The sequence below is a fragment of the Lipophrys pholis genome (genome assembly GCF_963383615.2).
Source record: "Lipophrys pholis genome assembly, chromosome: 5".
NCBI lineage: Eukaryota > Metazoa > Chordata > Actinopteri > Blenniiformes > Blenniidae > Lipophrys > Lipophrys pholis.
The window spans coordinates 29606440-29624877 of NC_137628.1; the positions used below are offsets into that span (position 1 = coordinate 29606440).

The following is an 18438-nucleotide window of genomic DNA, read 5'->3' on the forward strand; positions in this document are numbered from 1 at the left end:
TGAGACTTAATTTCCTTTTACGATGAGGGTGTGCATGATATGAGAAACACGTGTTAGAATAATGTAGTCCAAACCAATAATATTACCAATGCAAAGTATAGGTCAAATAAATTTGACAGTATCTAACAAAACTAAACATTATTAACTCTGTAAAGGCAGAATAGATGACAGGGCTTGTGTAGTATAAAGTTTATATAAGCATACTAAATGAAGTTATATGTAAGGGGAGCAAGACGATTAGTGCAGCTTAATAAGACTTTTGAAGTCAAGAGTATGAAGGTTTTTTCAGTAACGAAGTGATAAAACTTGAATTAGCATGCGTCGTGGTAGTTGATGTAGTTAAGTGTATGAACGACTATTTAGAAATGGAAAAAAAGCAACTACATGTGTGTGTTCCTGAGTTATCGGGTTGAGAAAATAAGAAAGACAGGCCATCACAGCGACCTTTGGCTGATTGATCCACCGTGAGAGCCATGTGCTCATTGATCCGACAGGAGGCGCCTCGAATCAATTGAATCAGGTCAGCAGGACGATGTTGTCATATGTCTCAGAGGATGTTTAGTCCATGTCTGAGCAGCACGTGATCACAAATCTCTATTTGTGTGACTGATTTTCTTTCTGCTGCGTCCCGGACTTCAAAACAAAATCAGGCTCATTTGTTCAGACCTGAAACAACCCAGCAACTGAATGGAATATCGCTGCCGCAGTCATTGTTGTATGACTCCCTTTGTGTGCTTTATTATGTGTTTAGTCTTCATGGATGTTAGTTCATTTTATTGTGTCTGTATTTAAATTATATTCTGTTTATGTTGCGGAGCACTTTGTGACTGGGTTTGGATGGATTTTCTATAAATAAAGTCCATTATTATGATGGCCGTAGACTTCCTTCCTCTGTGAACCATTCATGTTAAAAGCTTCCAACCTGAACCTCTCTGCCACTGAGGAGGACTGACTCTTAATATAATGGGATAATTTAAATGAAAAGATTGATTTCGATGAGCACACAAGATAGATATCGCTGCGGCTTCCTGTTGCACAAGTCAGACAAGAGAGCATTTCATGGGCACACTGTGAAATGAGGCAGGGTGTGATGCTAAACGCTGCTATTCATCTAAACACAATACAGGACCCCGGCTCCTTATCGCACCATCAGCCTGCTTTCCTCTGCTCTGAAGAAACAAGTCGCTTATCCACGTTAACCAGGTGGAAACGCAGGCGAGCAGAGTGGACGGCGCCCCCTCCCATCACTTCCTGAGGAAGCCCTCACCTCATTGGTCTCTTCCTGAATGAGCTGGTTTTTGCCTCGTTATTATTACTGCTGGGACGTCACATTGGTCCTCATCCAAACACAGGCACACCTCTGAATGATTACTGGAACTTATTCATGTTCTGCTCCAGTACCTATATTCTAGATCTTTTTGCTCTGTCCTCACCTCTTGACTCTAACATAAGCAATGTGCGGTCCAGTTTAAATACAGTAATGCCGTCTCCTCCTGCTGGAATGTCGACTAATCGAATACCTCTGAAATTGTGACAAACTGTTAATGTGAGTGTGTGCACGTCCTTTTTGCATCACGAGTTCTCCGAGCCTCTGTGTTTACGTCAGACTCCATTAGAGAGCACATGTCTGGCTATATGTATACAGAGGCACACAGAGCCAGAGGAATCAGATTTTACAGACTGGAGTTCCTCTCTGGCACTGACCTCCCTCCTCTATTTCATCATGTTTCTTCATCGCTCTAAATTAGAAATGCATGCGGATTCCCCTCCTGTGATATCCCTCGCAGTGCCTTTATTTTGTCTTCTTCTTCTTCTTCTTCTTCCCCCCCACCCTCGGTTTCTCTGTGAAGTGAGGGGGTGGATTAAGGTGACAGAGGGCAGATGTTTCCTCCACAGCTTTGAAGATGCTTGTTAAAGACGGAGCGAGGACTGGTGGAAAGGCCAAAGCCTGCTTCTCCATGGAGGCTGGGTGTTTTTACGAGGGAGGGCCACAATCTCGTGCAGCAGATACGGGCGGCGTTCTGGCAGCTGCTCTGGAAATGGTAGCTCACCGCTCGACCGCCGCTCGCAGCCGCAAACCCTAAATGTCGACCTCACACCTAATTCTAGGCGGAGCAGCTTCAGATTTTGTGTAATAGTGCAGCCGTTGGTGTGTCACATTGCAACACATTTGTCTGATCAAACTGAACTTTGTACAGAGCGGCAGAGACCCGTCACTGGTCTCTTTCTTCTACAAACTCAGCCAATCATTTGGAAAATCCTACCATGAATGTGCTCTGCATCTGTCCCTCCATTTGTTCGGTGTGTGACTGCTCAGACTGCTGTTTGTTGGCCTGAAGCCACCCGGGTGCCTTAAAGCTAGATATTGCCACCCTGTGGATGAAGAAATGACTGAGTCTCATAAAGGCAGGAAAGCAGTATAACATTATGAAAACTAGAGGATCTTTTCTCCCCAAAACATTTTTGTTTCGTTGCATTTCTCCTATTTCTAGATTTGGAGCGTGCTTGCTTTTTGCTTTATCTCGTACATCCAATCCATCCAGGTGGGAGGAACCGATTGCAGTTCACTAGAGTTGAATTATGTGTCACATCACCAGTAAACACATTCACAGTCAAACTGAGAAAAAACATTCATACTCAGATATTTTCACTGTGAAGCGAGACTTCTCCACTAATATAGACGAGTGTTTTTTTTTGTTCGTTTGTTTATCACCTTGCGAAAACGAAAGTTGGGTGACCAACGAAGCTGGCCTAGAAGGTTATGTTTTAGTCTGCGTGTATTTATTTATTTATTTATTATTGGTTTGTATGTATTTTACCAACTTTTCACAAAAACTACTCTCTCGAATTGCATAAAATCTTCAGGCATGATTTGTCATCATCCAAGGACCAAGCAATTAGATTTTGGGGCGTTAACAGCTAAACGTTTCCAAAGGAATTCCACAAAATGGCAAAAGAAAAGTCCCATGCAAAGTGGATGAGAGAGGTTCCTCATGGAGGAGATCAAAGGAGATCAGCGTCTGTTGCCATGGAGATGCTCCTTGCTCAGTGTTTCACACAGTGACATAGCTACCTGACCTACCTGGTTAGCTTCGATATGAGCTAACGGCTATCATGCTCGCGATGCTAATTCAATTACACAAACAAATGTGCCGTTGGCGAAGGTCTGCGCTCTACCGAGTGCAGCTCTAGTTTAAATCTGCAATACAGTCTCTTGTTTCTTGGAATTCTTTTGACTTTTCTGGTTATCTGAGTCTTTTCCCTGTGGGCCTTTGAGTTACTTCTTCATTGTTCCTAACTGTACAAATGAAACGCTGATGTACGCAGCGTTGTTTTCCTCCACGCATAGTAAACAACACATTAATGAGACATGGCACACAACAACGTGTATTATTAAGCTTTAATTGTACTGCTGCTAATTGCACAGACCCTTTCAAGCAAAACAATTGTGTAAAACATTCTGGTGGTTGCGCTTTTCAACAGGCTCATATTGTAATATTGAATTGGTCTCTATTGTGTTCATAGTTTTTGTTTATTCCTATGCTCTATTTTCAAGTTTGACACTATAGCAGAGACATTCAAAGGAGACAGGTTGTATCCAAATACTTTCCACTGGAATAAAAATCTCCCTCACGCACGAAGTTGCATGTCTGTCAACATCCCGTTCCAGTAGAAAAGCTCCACAAGCCAACATGAAGCAGCAATGATAAAAGCAAGGGCTGCAATCTTCTGTAAAAGTAGAAAATTACCAGTTCTGCTCAAATCTTAAACATTGTTAATTGGTTATCTCATCTTCATACATCCAATTCTCTGGATATAGTAAATACAATTTTCTCTGGTCTCCCAGTATCAAGACCTTTTGAGTCTTGATGAAATCCAGCTTTGCAGAAGTTGTGAGCATCGAGGTTTCCTCAATGACACAGTGAGACTGTTGGTTTAAGCTGTAAGAGCAAAGAAGAAAGAGACACAAGATTAAAAAGGATCATTTATTCTGACAGACTTTAAATCGTTAAAACAAAACAATAACTCACCTTTTAAGGTGACTCTGGCCAGTGCTTCACTGGAGCCAACGTGGTTGGTGGCCACGCACTTGTATGTGCCACCGTCACTGGGTTTAACGTGGGCTATCAGCAGCATCCCGTCCTTCGTGGTCTCTGATCCTGCAGGCAGGTTGGGCCTGCCCACCCGGCTCCATGTGAACTGGATGGGATGAGAGCCGTGAGCCAGGCACTGCAAACGCAGAGCATCTCCGGCCTGGAGCCTCACCTGGTCAGGCAGACAGGTGGCGTACGGAGGAGCTGCGCTGCCACAAAGTCAGAATAAGTGGTGGTGAAGGAAGCAAATGAAATGTATCAGCAGAGTTCACTCACAGTCCACCTCCATCTGACTGTAGGCCTCACTGTATCCGTGGATGTTTGTGGCGTTACAGATGTATTGTCCTGAGTCTTGGCGCCCCACGCTGGTCAGAGTCAGAACTCCACCGGACATGGTGTGTCTCCAAGGTAGAGGGGCTCTGAGCTTGGACCAGGTGATGACAGGGGAGGGTGAACCTGGATTCAAGAGCAGAAGCAGATGACAGGGTGAGGACTGGGAGGCAAACCAGAGGGGTATCAAACATGCAGATCTCACCGCTGGCCTGACACTCCATCACCACCGTGTGTCCCTCGATCACCGTCATTTCTGTCGCGCTCACTGAGGCCACGGGCGCCCCCAGCCCCCCCTCAACAATGACCCCCACTTTGACCTCCGTCACCCCCTCTGTGTTCTCCGCATGGCAGGTATAAACTCCCGAGTCCTCTGGACGGATGGTCGGCCACTGAGCAAAGAAAAAACAAACAAAGACAATATGACGGAGTGAGTGAGTGAGTGAGTGAGTGAGTGAGTGAGTGAGTGAGTGAGTGAGTGAGTGAGTGAGTGAGTGAGTGAGTGAGTGAGTGAGTGAGTGAGGTGAACATTCAATTCAACTTTATTCCTACAACACAGCCATCTCTAGGTGCTTTTCACAGAAAGAAACCCAACAAACCCACAACATGCCAGCTCCCTACAGAAAGAAATCAAACTTCACGTTTCACCTGGATGCTATTGATGTCGTCCGTCTCCGTGGTAACCAGCTGCAGGGTGGATCCCTGCCGTTTCCAGGACAGTTTGGGTCGAGGCCTGCCGGAGGCCTGGCACCCCACGGACACGGACTCACCCATCCGGACCCGCAGGGGCCCGGCGGGGGTCAGCTGGACTTTAGGAGCATCTGAGGGAAATAAGACGGACGACAAACATGTTGAAACACTGAGACACTCTTTTTTTTTTGCTTTTTTTGCATCGTGAAAACACTAACATCAATTCCATGTTGACTGACATGGAAGCCAACAGTTTCTTTTTTTAGAGCAGCCTGGTTATTTATTTGGCGTCATCTCTGGACACTTGGCAAACTTCCCACTCTTTTTAAACTTCTTTTTTTTTCTTCTTTTTTTTGCCTGCAACAACTCTTGAGGGATATTTCTGGGTCTGTTATGTTTGTAGCCTGTTGCAAACTGTGTTTTTTCTTTTTCTGCAGTTTGGTGCAGAGGATGCTGGGAAAAGTTGCCTATTGAGACTGAAAATTATCCAGAGCATTGACAGTAAAAGAAAGAGAAGTTGTGAGTTGGACTCCACAGTGAGTTTGTTTGGGTTTTTTTGTTGTTGTTTTTCCTCAGCAGATTTTGGTCATACTTCATTGCAGTTTCCTGTGCATGTTTTTTTTGTTAGTTTTTTTTTTTGAATTGTTGTTTTCACCGTGTTACAGAGAAATGTGCTGCTCTAAAATAAAACAGTAAAAATGTGATAAAAACCCTTCGGGGCTCACAACTGAATGTGAAGTTCAACGGCAACAGAAGTGTGACTGATTCAGACGGCATCAGAGAAAGGCCTGCTGTTTTATGTATTGGTGTTTTTCTGCACACACTGCTTTGGCAGAACACTGAGTCAGACTCACATTTGACGTTGAGCAAGGCGGCGGCTGCACCTCGGCCAACGCGGTTGGATGCAACACAGCGGTATTGACCCTGGTTTCCAGGTCGGGCACTAGCGATGGTCAGTACGGAGCCGTCTGGGCCAACTTTTCCGTTTTCTGCAGGGGAACGAGCGATTTCAGTGTAACTTCACAGATGGGGTTATTGTTTTGCCAGTGTTTACAGGTTTCTATCCCTGACCTGGTAATTCCTGGTTATTGGCTCTTTTCCATTCCACTTGGACCGGCTGTGCCCCGCTGCTCACCTGGCAGCGGAAGCTGGCCGACTCTCCTTGGCGCACAGTGAGAGTTTTGGGCTCCACTGAGACGACGGGAGCCTGAGCGGCCACTGCACAGACAGACAGAGCGCTTCAACCACACATGCATGTACAAATCAGCTTTGTCAACCTTTAGACAGGCCTTCAAAGACAAACACAAACCCAGAGCAAACAACCAAAGCAAATACACAGACTGAACCGGGGTGCAGCTTTATGACAAAGCAAAAAGAGAAATATTTAAATGAAGGCTGAGAAGAGACCGAATCATTACACTACATGAAATCACATCTTGCGTTGGTATTCACAGATTTTATAGATTGAGATGCCTTCAACAAAGCAACAGAGGAGAAACTCTCATCATTATTTTGCTCACAACAGGAAAAACGTGATAAACTTTAATTCTCTGTAGTTCTCATTCAGACTATTTCTTCCATAAAAGCCTGAGTCCAACAAAAACACACAAAACACCTCTAAATAACCAGAAATAACAATAATAACATTTCTTGGATGAATTTGAATGTCTTTTTTTAGTGTGCTGCTGGCAATCCACCTTGAAATTGCCCCTTTTAATCACAGCTATGTCTCAGTAAACCAACATTTACAGCTATTTTCTTTCAATAAGCCAGTTAAGGTTTTTAAGTGCTCCTAGAATTGAAACAGATTAATTACCTGAACACAATAGAGAACACAGGATCAGAGCTGCCGGAGTTAAATCCATGATGAACACACTACCCACAGCCTCTCTGTCTGCGTCTGTTTTTGATCGTGTTCAACCTTTAACCTTTCCGTTACCACTTCCCCTCGTCAAATACTGAAGTGGTTGTCAGCTTACGAGTTTCGACATGAGCAGCTTTCATAATATCACTGCAACGTTTCAGCTTAAAAATACTCTGATCAGTAAAGTTAAACCATAAAGTGGTAAATAAGCCATGTCACTGATACTACAGGCACAATATGATTAAAATGGGCGACGCAAAAATAAAACCTTCTGTCTATAGTAACATGAGTACAGACATAATGCAATTTTGTCTTGGTTTTATTTAGCTTTCCAAGAAAATGACCCCCGACAGTCAAATGCTGGTGCGTCTGTATTGATCAGTGAGTCTGCAGCATTAGATTAAATGAAACTGCAAACTGAGAGCTTTCAGAGCGCAGACGTCCCTCGTTTTCTGTCCTGTGTTGGTCGATGGAGGCAGTCATAGAGGCAGTGAACCTGCTAGAACAGTCACGACATCGGGAATGTGGAAGAAATGTTTTTATTAAAACATAGAAAATCTAAACCAAAGGAAATTAAAAACTTTTTCAACTGGCAGCAACGTGTCGTCGTGCTCTAATATAAAACGATATGAGCAAAGTGGTGCAGTGGTTAGCACTTGCACCTCGCAGTGGGATTGTTCCTGGTTTGATGGACAAGATTAACGTTGAGCAGTTTGCAGATAAAACTAGACGAGGCAGGTCAGGATGGTTTGGACATACTGAGCAGAAAGGGTGGATATAGTGAACAGGGGAGGGATCCAGACCATGGTTCAGGTAGGGAGTCGGGACACAGACCCTGGAGATGGTCAGTTCTACAGTAAGGAAGGCGAAGGACAGGATGACACACTTTTACCAAATCAAAATGTTTGCCTGGGAACTCACCACAATGACGTTCTGTAGAGCTCACTTTGTGTTGTTCGGCTCACGAAATGCTTAATAACAAAAATATGAAAGTTACTGTCAATTCAATTGAAGAAGCCTTTTATGTGCAGTGGCGGAACAGAACACCAGAGGGCGAACGTGAGTAAAAACACACATTATTACTATCGAAGTTCTTTGTTTTACAAGAGAAACGGAATCATTATGTATAAAAACTGAAGATCATCACCTGCATCAGACTGTCTTTGGTTTACTTTATTTTGTTGAACATAATTCACATTTACAAACAAAACTGAATCAGCATTCATAATGATTTATTAAAGAAAGAAAATCACTTTTTTTAAAAAACAAAACCACAGCATACAAAGTTTTGTCAAGTTTTTTCAAGTGTATTTATTTCATTTTGGTTATGTGATGTTTTGGTCGCGCTGTGTCATATTCTAAAAAATTAAAAAGAAACAGACATACAATCAATATCTAAGATTTTGTTTAAAAAACAGGTTAGAGTGCATCTCTTTTTATTCTCTCCATCTTTTATTGTGTTGAAAATAAAATGACTAATCAATATCTTGTCTCAAGAGCACATGCAAGCTCTTGTCCTTAAAGGTGAAGCAATATTTATTTTATTGCTTCTGTTTTAATGATGTACTTGTTTAAAACAATGGAGATATTAGAATTAAATACGTATAGTATGTTAGGAGGTTAAAAGAACTTTGGGAAGTGATCAGAAAAAAGAAAATAAATAAAATGCATTTGTTTTTGGGAGATTCTTCAGCAGGAAGTCGCCTGCACTCAGTTTTTCTGAGGAGGAGGAAGAAACGAGCGACGAAGTTGATCCAGTTCATTGGTCTGTTGTCGTCCATCTGATGAGGAAAGGACGGGAGGACATTGTGGGGTAAATTAAGATTGTTTTGGGAGGATCCACACTCACTCTACTCATTAGAATCTGCTAACAGGATTACTCACATGAGAACAGGAGACCGTGTCATAACGTCTAATCTGGTGTATAAGAGATGGCTGGATATCCCCCTGTAGACACACACACACACACACACACACAAACACACACAGGGTTCACTACACACAAAAGTTAAGGAAGTTTTAATAGTTTATTTTTTCTCAGTAAATCTGATACCGTTGGATTATTTCCGTTTTAAATATAAAAAACATGCTTTTGTGGGATGAGCAGCTGAGCTTAGTATCTCAGTTACCAAACAGCTTTAATTTCCTCTTGCTCAGTGATGTTTGGTTGATTTGGGGATTTAAATCCGAAGAAATGCGACATATATAAGGTCCAATATGTCGCATTTGATCGTCACCACTCTAACCCAAACACAAGCCGTTTGGCATGAGCAGAGAAAATCTGTCTAATCATTTTTCAAGGGCAAAACTCAACCTGAGCTCTGTAGGCTCATCCCACAAATACATGGTCCTCACAAGTACAGCCACATTCCAAAGCAAAAGAAATATACTGTATATATAAAGCATTTGAAGGAAATTTTGTCACAGCAAAGAAATCCTCTCCCAAACACACATTTTCATACTTTTTTGTGCATATTTTAGTTAAGAGCTATAGTGATTGGTACACAAACTCTGGCCCCTGTGGTGACCAACAAGATTAGAAGTGCTCTCTGACAGAATAGTTTTTGCTTCACGGTAAAACAGCAGGCTGCAGTTCAGGGACGATATCTGTTAAAGTGGGCTCATTTGGGGCTTGTGCTTTTGTGCAAGCCAAAGAAAACAGGCCCTGGATAAGCACAAAGAACCTGCTGCTGGAGTGCAGAGCAAACACCAGAAATTCAATATCCATCTCATGTTTGCTTTGTTCAGTCAGTGAAAACATCTTAGCAGCGTCCAAATCGTGTCTGACTGAACCTGAGTCAGACTTAACTGTTGGCTTTGGCTCATTTGAAGTCGGCTGGGAGAAGGACTGGAGGCCGGCTTTAGCACAATCCCTGGACTGCGCTGGTTTCGCTTTTATCTCGTCCCATCTGTTTTGACTGAATCAGACTTTTTTCCTCTTTTTTTTTTCGCCAACACATTCTGTGAGTGTGTACCTGAGCTTGGTGTCACCGGGGAGTCGGACTGGCTCGAGAGTGAAGACACACTTGCAGTATCCACTGCAGTTTTCATGGCATACATGTTGGCCTCCTCCTGAAACTTTGTGATATTCTTCTTGTACCGAATTCTCTTGTTGCCGAACCAGTTGGCCACCTTAAAGAAATACGAAGGAAAGAAGGAAGGCTGTGAACTTAAGAGAGGTGTAGCTTCACCTGCACCCTGTGCGCCTTTGTTTGAGTCCAGCATGGCTTCCTCATATCCTGACCTGGGCAACAGTGATGGAGCACTTCTTGGCCAGCTCCTCCTTAACCTCCTCAGTAGGGTAGGGGTTACCCAGATGGGAGTAGAAATATTCATTTAGGATCTCCACCGCCTGTTTGCTGAAGTTCCTTCTTTTCCGTCTGGTGGAAGAACAACATTCAGCGATTACCCATCTTTATCAAACACACTGACGGACTGAATATTTCAATATTGAAAAGGAGGCAAGACGTGAAAAGAATAGAATAGAATAGAATAGAATAGCTACCGACATCAGTAAATATGGGACTAATAGAGTGCCAAATGCTTTGTGTGTGTGTGTGTGTGTGTGTGTGTGTGTGTGTGTGTGTGTGTGTGTGTGTGTGTGTGTGTGTGTGTGTGTGTGTGTGTGTGTGTGTGTGTGTGTGTGTGTGTGTGTGTGTGTGTGTGTGTGTGTGTGAATAATTTTTCAGTCTTAACCGCCACCCCAGAAATTTTGCTTTAAACGAGATTTGAGCATAACTTCCATGGGGCAGGTTTGCCCTCATTATAGGCTGACAGGCTTATTCATGTCCCCATAGATACAGTATACAACCTTTATACAACTCAGCTGTGGTTGTGCTTAGTCATTTCAGACATAAGATTCAGGAAAGGATCTGGCTGAATAGAGGTGAGACTGCAAGTCTAGACTGGGGTGAACAAAACACAACATCAGTGATGAATCTCTGTTATGGCAAAAGGGCAGCAACAATTCAGCTGGCTGAGGCCCTCCACTGGAACACGTGAAGGCAGAAGGATTTCCATGCACTTGTCAGTTTACATGTATTAAACACAGAACAAACTTGGACTGTGCATGCACAGACATACAAATCTGTGTAAGCGCAAATCCCAGTTTCACGAGCAGATCTCATGACAAACACGCGTCTCGCTGTGCAGACACAAATCAAGGTCCAACACTGAGCACTGCACACACAGGCACAAGTGATTCTAAAACCGTATTAGCCCAGTGGGTGAATCAGACAGAGACAAACACAAGAGACTGAGAGTTCGGAGGAATCGTTCCGGAGGATTTCCAACTTTTCCTGCTTGACAGTTGGACAAATGAAAACCCAACCTGGCATCCAGGAATCTGGACCGGAGGATCATGACGGCCTCACACGTGCTCTGCTTCAGCTGCATCTGAATGGCGCTGAACTTGCGGTGGATGATCGCCACCATTTGGTCGATTTCTTTAGGCGTGACGGGCCGCGTCCGGGACTGCTCCCTCAGCAGGTTGGTCACATGGCTGGTGAATTCGCTGCAGGCCTGCATGAGACAAGGAGCTGAGGACGTCACTTCAGGTGGTGGAGGAGTGTCATCCTGCAAAGTCTCACTCACCTGCTCATACTTTTCCAGTTCGACGTGGTAAATGTGTCGTATCTGAGCGAGCTTTTCCCGGTAGTCTGCGTGTTCTAAGCTGCCGTCGTCAGGTATCCCTTCAGCCGCCGCCGCCGCCGCAGAGGCTCCGCCTTTATCTGGACCAGCAATGCCTTCTGCTAACAGCATGTTGTCCAGTCGCATCATGTGAGGGTCCGGGGGGTCGTCCTGTGGGACTCCCTGAATATTCAGGGCTGAGGAGGGGAAGAGAAACTGTCACTGATGCATAAAATCAAGAAAGTATCTCAGTTTTAGACGTCAAGTTAGAAAAGTTTCCACATCTGGAACTCACAGCTGAATGAGATTCTCTGTTTACTACATCAACATACCTTGTTTACCGGCGGCTTTCTGAATGACAGCATTTATGAATTTAGATATACTTGGTGGAGTTATTCACTTTTAGGTTCAGTATTACATGTTTCTAATATGGAGTTTTAGTCAGAGCCACGAGGAAAATAAACTCCAGGTTTAAGACGAGCCGAGGAAAAAGGAAATCACAAGAAACAGCAGATCCTGCTTCACGCGAACCAGCCTGCATTTTTGGTTCCACTGTACGGAAGCAGAAAAACAGGATGCGTACGTTTTAGACACTATCTACCCAAACACACTGACATTCAAACCTTTACGAAGCCATGAAAATCACTGTGTCTCAATGAGTCACGTTTAAATGGATTAACAGTAATAATTAGCCGCTTCTTTGCATTTTTCATGTTTGTGTTTGCTCCATTAATTCAGGATAAAACGCTGCATCAATAAGGGTCATGCTGTGAACATCATCTCTAACACAGAGGAATTAAACAGCGACATCATTGAACTGAGTTTTACATTTTAATCTTTCGTTTTGCCTTTTCTCGGAATTCTAAAGGTCTTATTGGACATTTTTGATCAAGTGGGATGTTTCTTTTAATCAACCAGCAGGGGGCACCAGTTCACACTACAAGACTAAATTCACACGATTTCCAAGTTTTCCCTTACTTTACATTTTTCTGCCACAATGTTTGACGATAATCCTCAACTACTGTGAGAAGCGAGAGGAGTTAAAGGTATTTAATTATAAATTATAGCAGCCACAAAGACGCCAAGGCAGACAGTATAAGTTCTCATTCTTCATCAACAATTTTGTTCATCGAATTCTTGTTATTCATGCTAATAAATATGCATTAAATGTATTTTTCCAAACAAATAATAAGGAAAACATCACTGGCAGCTCATTGGCCTTCCTGCCGGTTCATCAGCTGTAAAATAAATCCTCAATAATAAACTCATGGCCTTGGACTATATTTAGAACACAAAGCGTAAAAGACCAACTTGTCCACATTTCAGTCTTTAATATTAAAACCAACGTGAGATTTTGTTTTCTAATGATGTGTCACTTCTTAACAAATGACAGGTCTATATTTCTATCAGTGTTTTGAAGGTTAAACCTCATAGGAGCAGTTTGTAACACAAATTAATCAGTGACACAAACACGTTTATCAGAAAACACCAACTACAGTGTAAATATCAATATTTGAACATGAGAATTGATCCAAGAAGTGTTTAAACTATTCCAGCACGCACCTCCAAAGAATAAAAACTAGTTGATAATTCATTATTTTCAGGAACATCTCTTCCTAAACCAGCACGATAAAGTCAAGATTTCAGACGCGCTACGGCAGAATGAGTCTAAGTTACAGGTGTTTGTGGTGGAGGTGGTGAAGTGGCTTCAAGTCCAACTAAATCTGTAATTCTCAAAAAGCCCAAGAAGAAAGAGGAAACAGTGACAACACAAACCACTGACGGGAGGGAGGATCACCTTCAGAAAGAAAAAACTAAAGCGCTCCTGTTATAGGAAGTCAAGCTTTCACATCACACCCAGCTTTAATTAACAGCCACTCTTAATGAGCAACAGAAGACTCAGGATAGAAATGAAAGCTCATTTGAGAGGTCATTCGTTTGCACAGGTATGCAAATTAGGTGGCAATTACCAAGAGCTTCAAGTGAACGTCTCCCATTTATAACCCACAACAAGGGCGATGACAGCCTGCCGAGCGCACACACACACGCACACGCACACACACACACACACACACACACACACACACACACACACACACACACACACACACACACACACACACACACACACACACACACACACACACACACACACCTGATCAGACTCACTATTGATTTCCCAAATCATGTGTGAAAATATGTTTGTTTTAGCTTCAATATGTGGTTGGTCGACGCTGCACTGTTTTCACAGACCTACTGAAATTTCCAACACATTTCCACCAAAAACTGCAACAATAATCAAACGAAGCGTCCCACCAAAGCGTTTTAGATCCCAGTGAATAAACACCCAGTTTCTTCAGACGCAAATAAGGCTTTTAACACAATATTATTAAATGAGAAGATTCAAAGCTGCTGACAAATGAACCTCATGAAATCCTATTTAAAATTTTGTAAAACTTAAAAGTATGGTTGTGTGAGGCCCGCGTAATCCAGTCACAAATGCATCCATCCGAACATTGCGTCATCTGAGCTGCCGCCACAGACTCCGGATGTTAATCACCCCGATCAGTCGATCCTGTTGCTCCCATGAATTTCTCAGCCAATAGCGTCTGGAGTTATGACGCCCCTCCGGCAGTAGTGCCTCTAGTCTTTTCACCATCTGATTTGGACGGGAGCATCATCAACAAGCATCAAGGCAGCCAGCAGAAGATGAGTTTTAGAGCACAAAAAAAAAAAAAAATCCCATCAAAAAAAGTGAAGGCGAGAGAGAGCGACACACTGAGCACAAGAGCAGGAGAGGGAGACAGAGAGACAGTGCATTAATAACAAATCACATCTGCTTAGCGGAGGCTGGGAAAGTGTACAATCATCATCGTGTGTCTCCGATCTCTCTCTCGGTCTCGGTCACAGATGTGTCACTGTGCGGCTCTGAATCGGTGACATTACCAGGAAAGAGGCTCCAGCTGCCTAATACTGTGTGTAAACGGCGGCATTAACGATCAAAGTCAAGATGCATCGGGAGAGTAGACAACGCTTAACTTCACCAGCATGCAATTGTTTTCTCTACTGCCTCCTGGGAGTAATGGAACGACAGACACTCAAACAGTTTTACCTGATTTTTCCTTGATCTCACACAGGACGCTGAAGAGGGCCGACTTCATTCTGTGGCCATTTAAAGCCTGTTTCCTTTCAGGGGGAAATAACAGAATAACACAGAGAGAGACAGAAATTAAACTTGTTGACAGGGTAGAGTCTATAATAGGTTCTGATACCCAGAGACAATAGTTCCCTGGAATACAGATGAGACAGCTGTTCTGACGGCTCGGCGCTTCACTACAACATAATGACAGTTTCACTCTCGTGTTTGTTTCAGCAGGTTGTGTGGGAGGTGTAAAACTTTTAACTGTTGGCAAAATGTACTTTATAGGAGTCATATTCTCCAGCGTTTCAACACGTTCACATGGTCTCGTTGAATGTTGGATCATAGGAGCTGCATTCAGAATCTGCTGTGTCTGTGTGAGCTGGACTGGCTCCGCCCACTCATGCCCATCTTGGGAAGAGGAGGAAGTACTTCCTCTCGTGGTGCCATGTGCCAGAGCAGAGCTGCCTGATTGTGGGAGGAGTCGAAGGGAGGGCCTACCTTGATTGGGATTGGCTAAACCCAAATAGATGACACTATATAGGGTTTGATTTCTGATTGGCTGGTTGGAGCAACACACTTTTTAAAACCTGAAACAAGCCAGGGACAGAGAGGACAGACTGTCTTCACTTCTGGGGCGTCAGTCCAGGTATGGGGACGATTAGGGAGAACCTTTACAAAGGGAATTTTGCACAATATGACCTGATCATTGTTTTTAATATTTGGGTTTTAAATATCCTCTTTAAGAAATAACTTCATGAAGCCTTCAGCTCACAGCAAAAACATGCAGCATCCCTGAGAACTGTCATGGTACCATGTGTTCTTGTATGTTTGCAACCATAATGAGCCGATTCACCTGGAAAAGACATTTTTAATAAATCAGTTGGCGCCTGTACTAAAACAATCATACAGCACTTTAATTACCTACCGCTGAGGAAGGCATGCCCACAACTGGGGCTTCACCTAAAAGGGACGAGTCACAATCATTTGGGGCCGACATGGTGGGACACAAACAACAGAGACAAGATCATTTTCCACAATTAACAAGTGCTGAGACAAGGAAGGTCATTTTAGCCACATCTAAATGTAAATGTTGGGTATTTAAAGTATCACAAACAATTTCAGGCTGAACAATATGAAATGTTGATTTAAAAAAACCTATCAGATAGTATTTTTCATTTCATTTGTCCTTATCGTCCTTATCGTTCACTGCGTCTCATCACAACGCGGCCCTCCAACATAAAACAATAACTGAATGGAAATGAAGTTCTGGGCTCTCTGGTGAGATCTGAGAGCGACTGGGTCAAGGTTATGTTCATGTAAAGAACAATAAGATGAAACGGCTTTATTCTTCCCACACGGGGACATTTTGACATTAAACAGCAGGTATGAATTACAGCTGCACCATATTACTGAAAAACGTTTTCTGCAATGACTTTGTTGAATGAGGGAATCATGATATGACTTGAGAGAATCAAACTAAAATAATATGATGCGATAATGTCTTTGCTATTCGATTTGTACTTTAAATGGTCTCGGACTCAGTTCTAACAACATTTGCTTTGTTGTTGCATTTTAGAAGCTCCTTGAATTTTGTGTCTAGTTGCCGACCAGTACAAGGTTGAAATAAGTTGAGAGAATGACCCAGGGCCCACAGGTCAACATCCAGTGACAGGAGGAGCATGAGAGCAGGTTACCTGGCCTGAGCCTGGTCCAGACTCCCGCCTGTGAGGCTCATGATCTGCTGGAGGACGTCGCCGATGTCCTGCTGTGGCTGGCTGTGGCTGTGGTTTAATTTCCTGAGGGCATCGGGGTCGCCTACATCATCCCCAGTTATTCCCATGTGAGCAGTCACCAGGTGGGTCTGGTCCTCCATACCTGTTCCCAGGAAAGGAGGGGGTGTGGGTGGGGGTGGGAGAGGAGGCTCCAACCTCCAGGATTTACAGAGTGAGCAGGCTGCTTGTTCTGGGCTGAGTAACAAAGGACAAAAGTGCAGCAGCCCAACAATGAAATTAACCAAACTCCACAAACTGCAAACCTCCTTTGGCAGTAAAAGTCCCACAGAAGATAAATCAGGAATCTACAACGTGTGTTTGTTCCACTCCAATAACAATAAAACTAAAAGGTTTGACAAGAAATAAAGATGAGATGTGTTAATGACACAAATAACTGAGGCTGCACCTGGTCGGTGCGAGAGAAATGATCGTTTAATGAAAGTAACACTGTGGACTGGTGAAGCCTGGGATTATTTCATAACCGTGTTTATTGTGTTCTGTCGCCCTGCGCGCTGCTCAGCCTTCATTTAGGAAAAGTCACCGGAAACACGGAGCGCAGGAGCCGATCCCCCGGAGCTGCATCCACCCGGAGCCTCCCGCGGCGGGTTTCTGTCCTTTATTGTCGCTTTATTCCAGATTACCGTCGCCGCACGCGGTGTTTTTCCTGCTGGTCGCTCCTCCCAGACGCACCGCGGAGAAGCTGCGCTGTCAAGCGCGCGCAGCTCGCGGCCTGATGGAGGCGCATCCGCCTCGTGCGCCACACGTGTTCAATAAACCTTCAGCAAACGCTCACATCAGTCTATATTTTAATTAGCAAAATTCACTTATATATAATTATACTTAACACAATGTGATTAAAATGTAAAGCCTTGAAAGCAGCGTGTCAAACACAAGGACCGAGGAGGAGGCTCCAGCCCGCCAAGAACAGTGGAAAGATTTTATTCAAATTGGCTTTATGTTGAGATTGTAGTTATTTTTCATGAGTAATTGTTTGGTTTTGTGAAATTTCCATCATGTATACTCTGCATCACATCAAAGAAAAACATTAAAGTTTAGGTTTTAAGGTTATTATGGCACAATGTTGTCGGTTTGTCTGTATGTTGCCCTGAAGTAAAAACTGTTTGTTTAATGCCTTTATATAGGTTACATTACTGTCGAATAGAATAGAATAGAATAGAATAGAATAGAATAGAATAGAATATGAATCTCATAGGTAAACTCTTGTCAGGAGTTCATTCAACAAAATGCCATATTGGAAATTGTATATCCTTCTCAATCTAAAAGTGCACTTGAAGGTAAAATCTAATAAGTCCTTCTCTTCATTCAATCCTTTTTTTTTAGTTAGGCTCCGAAATAAGGACTTAATTTAATTTTACACTGACTAAATCTTCCTAGAAGAATAAATGTGTATTTGTTTTTCTTTTAGCACAAATATGATCAGAACTATTTTTATTGTCATTGTCATTGTTGTGGACTGAGCTCCACTGCCCGTCAGACAAGCCCCTTCACTGTCCACTTTTTAAAATAATCTTAAGACCCATTGTTATTCTGTGGCTTTTAACCATGTTTGAGACTCTGTGCCTGGTTTTATTGTCGTTAATCTTATTGTTTGTTTTAATGTATTTTGCTGATTTTACTCGTCTATTGTCATTTTTATTTTGTCTATTATGTGAAGCGCTTCGGCTTCAGCCACAGTTGTTTTGAAAGTGCTCTATAAATAAAAGTGACTTGACTTGACTCGTTAAAGTCAAACGAATTGTAAGTTCGGTACATGTATGTGCCAGATTAAAAAATGTAAAATGCATAAAAGAATATGCATGTGCCACAGTATTAATATGAAAAAGGAGGTAGGAGGTTTGAAAAAGAGCTTCAGATATTCAAAACAGACTTATAGTGACTTTACTAGTATTTCATTGA

General features: G+C 42.9%; 2 protein-coding genes across 3 annotated transcripts; both read right to left on the reverse strand.

The window, feature by feature from the left end:
• Positions 1-3383: 3383 nt before the first annotated feature.
• sid4 (secreted immunoglobulin domain 4) lies at positions 3384-7047 on the reverse strand. 2 transcript variants are annotated; one of them, XM_080462700.1, is made up of 9 exons: positions 6931-7023; positions 6186-6332; positions 5969-6103; positions 5073-5245; positions 4630-4816; positions 4371-4550; positions 4267-4298; positions 4032-4200; positions 3386-3941 (listed from the first exon to the last, which is right to left on the reverse strand). In XM_080462700.1, exons 1-9 carry the CDS (start codon positions 6977-6979, stop codon positions 3937-3939), a joined length of 1077 nt encoding a protein of 358 aa, XP_080318826.1. In that variant the 5' UTR covers positions 6980-7023; the 3' UTR covers positions 3386-3936. The 2 variants fall into 2 exon arrangements, with proteins under 2 accessions (XP_080318825.1, XP_080318826.1); XM_080462699.1 differs by having other exon boundaries at positions 3384-3941; positions 4032-4298; positions 6931-7047.
• A 1223-nt stretch (positions 7048-8270) lies between these two features.
• On the reverse strand, positions 8271-16499 carry LOC308110411 (pre-B-cell leukemia transcription factor 1-like). The gene is made up of 8 exons (XM_080464671.1): positions 16444-16499; positions 14720-14793; positions 11572-11804; positions 11309-11499; positions 10223-10358; positions 9954-10110; positions 8863-8925; positions 8271-8759 (listed from the first exon to the last, which is right to left on the reverse strand). Exons 1-7 carry the CDS (start codon positions 16482-16484, stop codon positions 8891-8893), a joined length of 867 nt encoding a protein of 288 aa, XP_080320797.1. The 5' UTR covers positions 16485-16499; the 3' UTR covers positions 8271-8759; positions 8863-8890.
• Between the last annotated feature and the right edge of the window lie 1939 nt (positions 16500-18438).

What these genes read in the sequence shown, in the direction of transcription:
- sid4 (XM_080462699.1), bottom strand. Translation starts at nt 6,979, where the DNA reads ATGGATTTAACTCCGGCAGCTCTGATCCTGTGTTCTCTATTGTGTTCA. An exon ending in CAATAACCAGGAATTACCAG is followed by an intron (nt 6,104 to 6,185) that starts GTCAGGGATAGA and finishes GTTCCCCTGCAG; the next exon opens with AAAACGGAAAAGTTGGCCCA. An exon ending in GATGGAGTGTCAGGCCAGCG is followed by an intron (nt 4,551 to 4,629) that starts GTGAGATCTGCA and finishes TCTTGAATCCAG; the next exon opens with GTTCACCCTCCCCTGTCATC.
- LOC308110411 (XM_080464671.1), bottom strand. Translation starts at nt 16,484, where the DNA reads ATGAGCCTCACAGGCGGGAGTCTGGACCAGGCTCAGGCCAG. An exon ending in CTGGACCAGGCTCAGGCCAG is followed by an intron (nt 14,794 to 16,443) that starts GTAACCTGCTCT and finishes TCCCCCTGAAAG; the next exon opens with GAAACAGGCTTTAAATGGCC. An exon ending in CCCGGTGACACCAAGCTCAG is followed by an intron (nt 8,926 to 9,953) that starts GTACACACTCAC and finishes GTGTGTCTACAG; the next exon opens with GGGGATATCCAGCCATCTCT.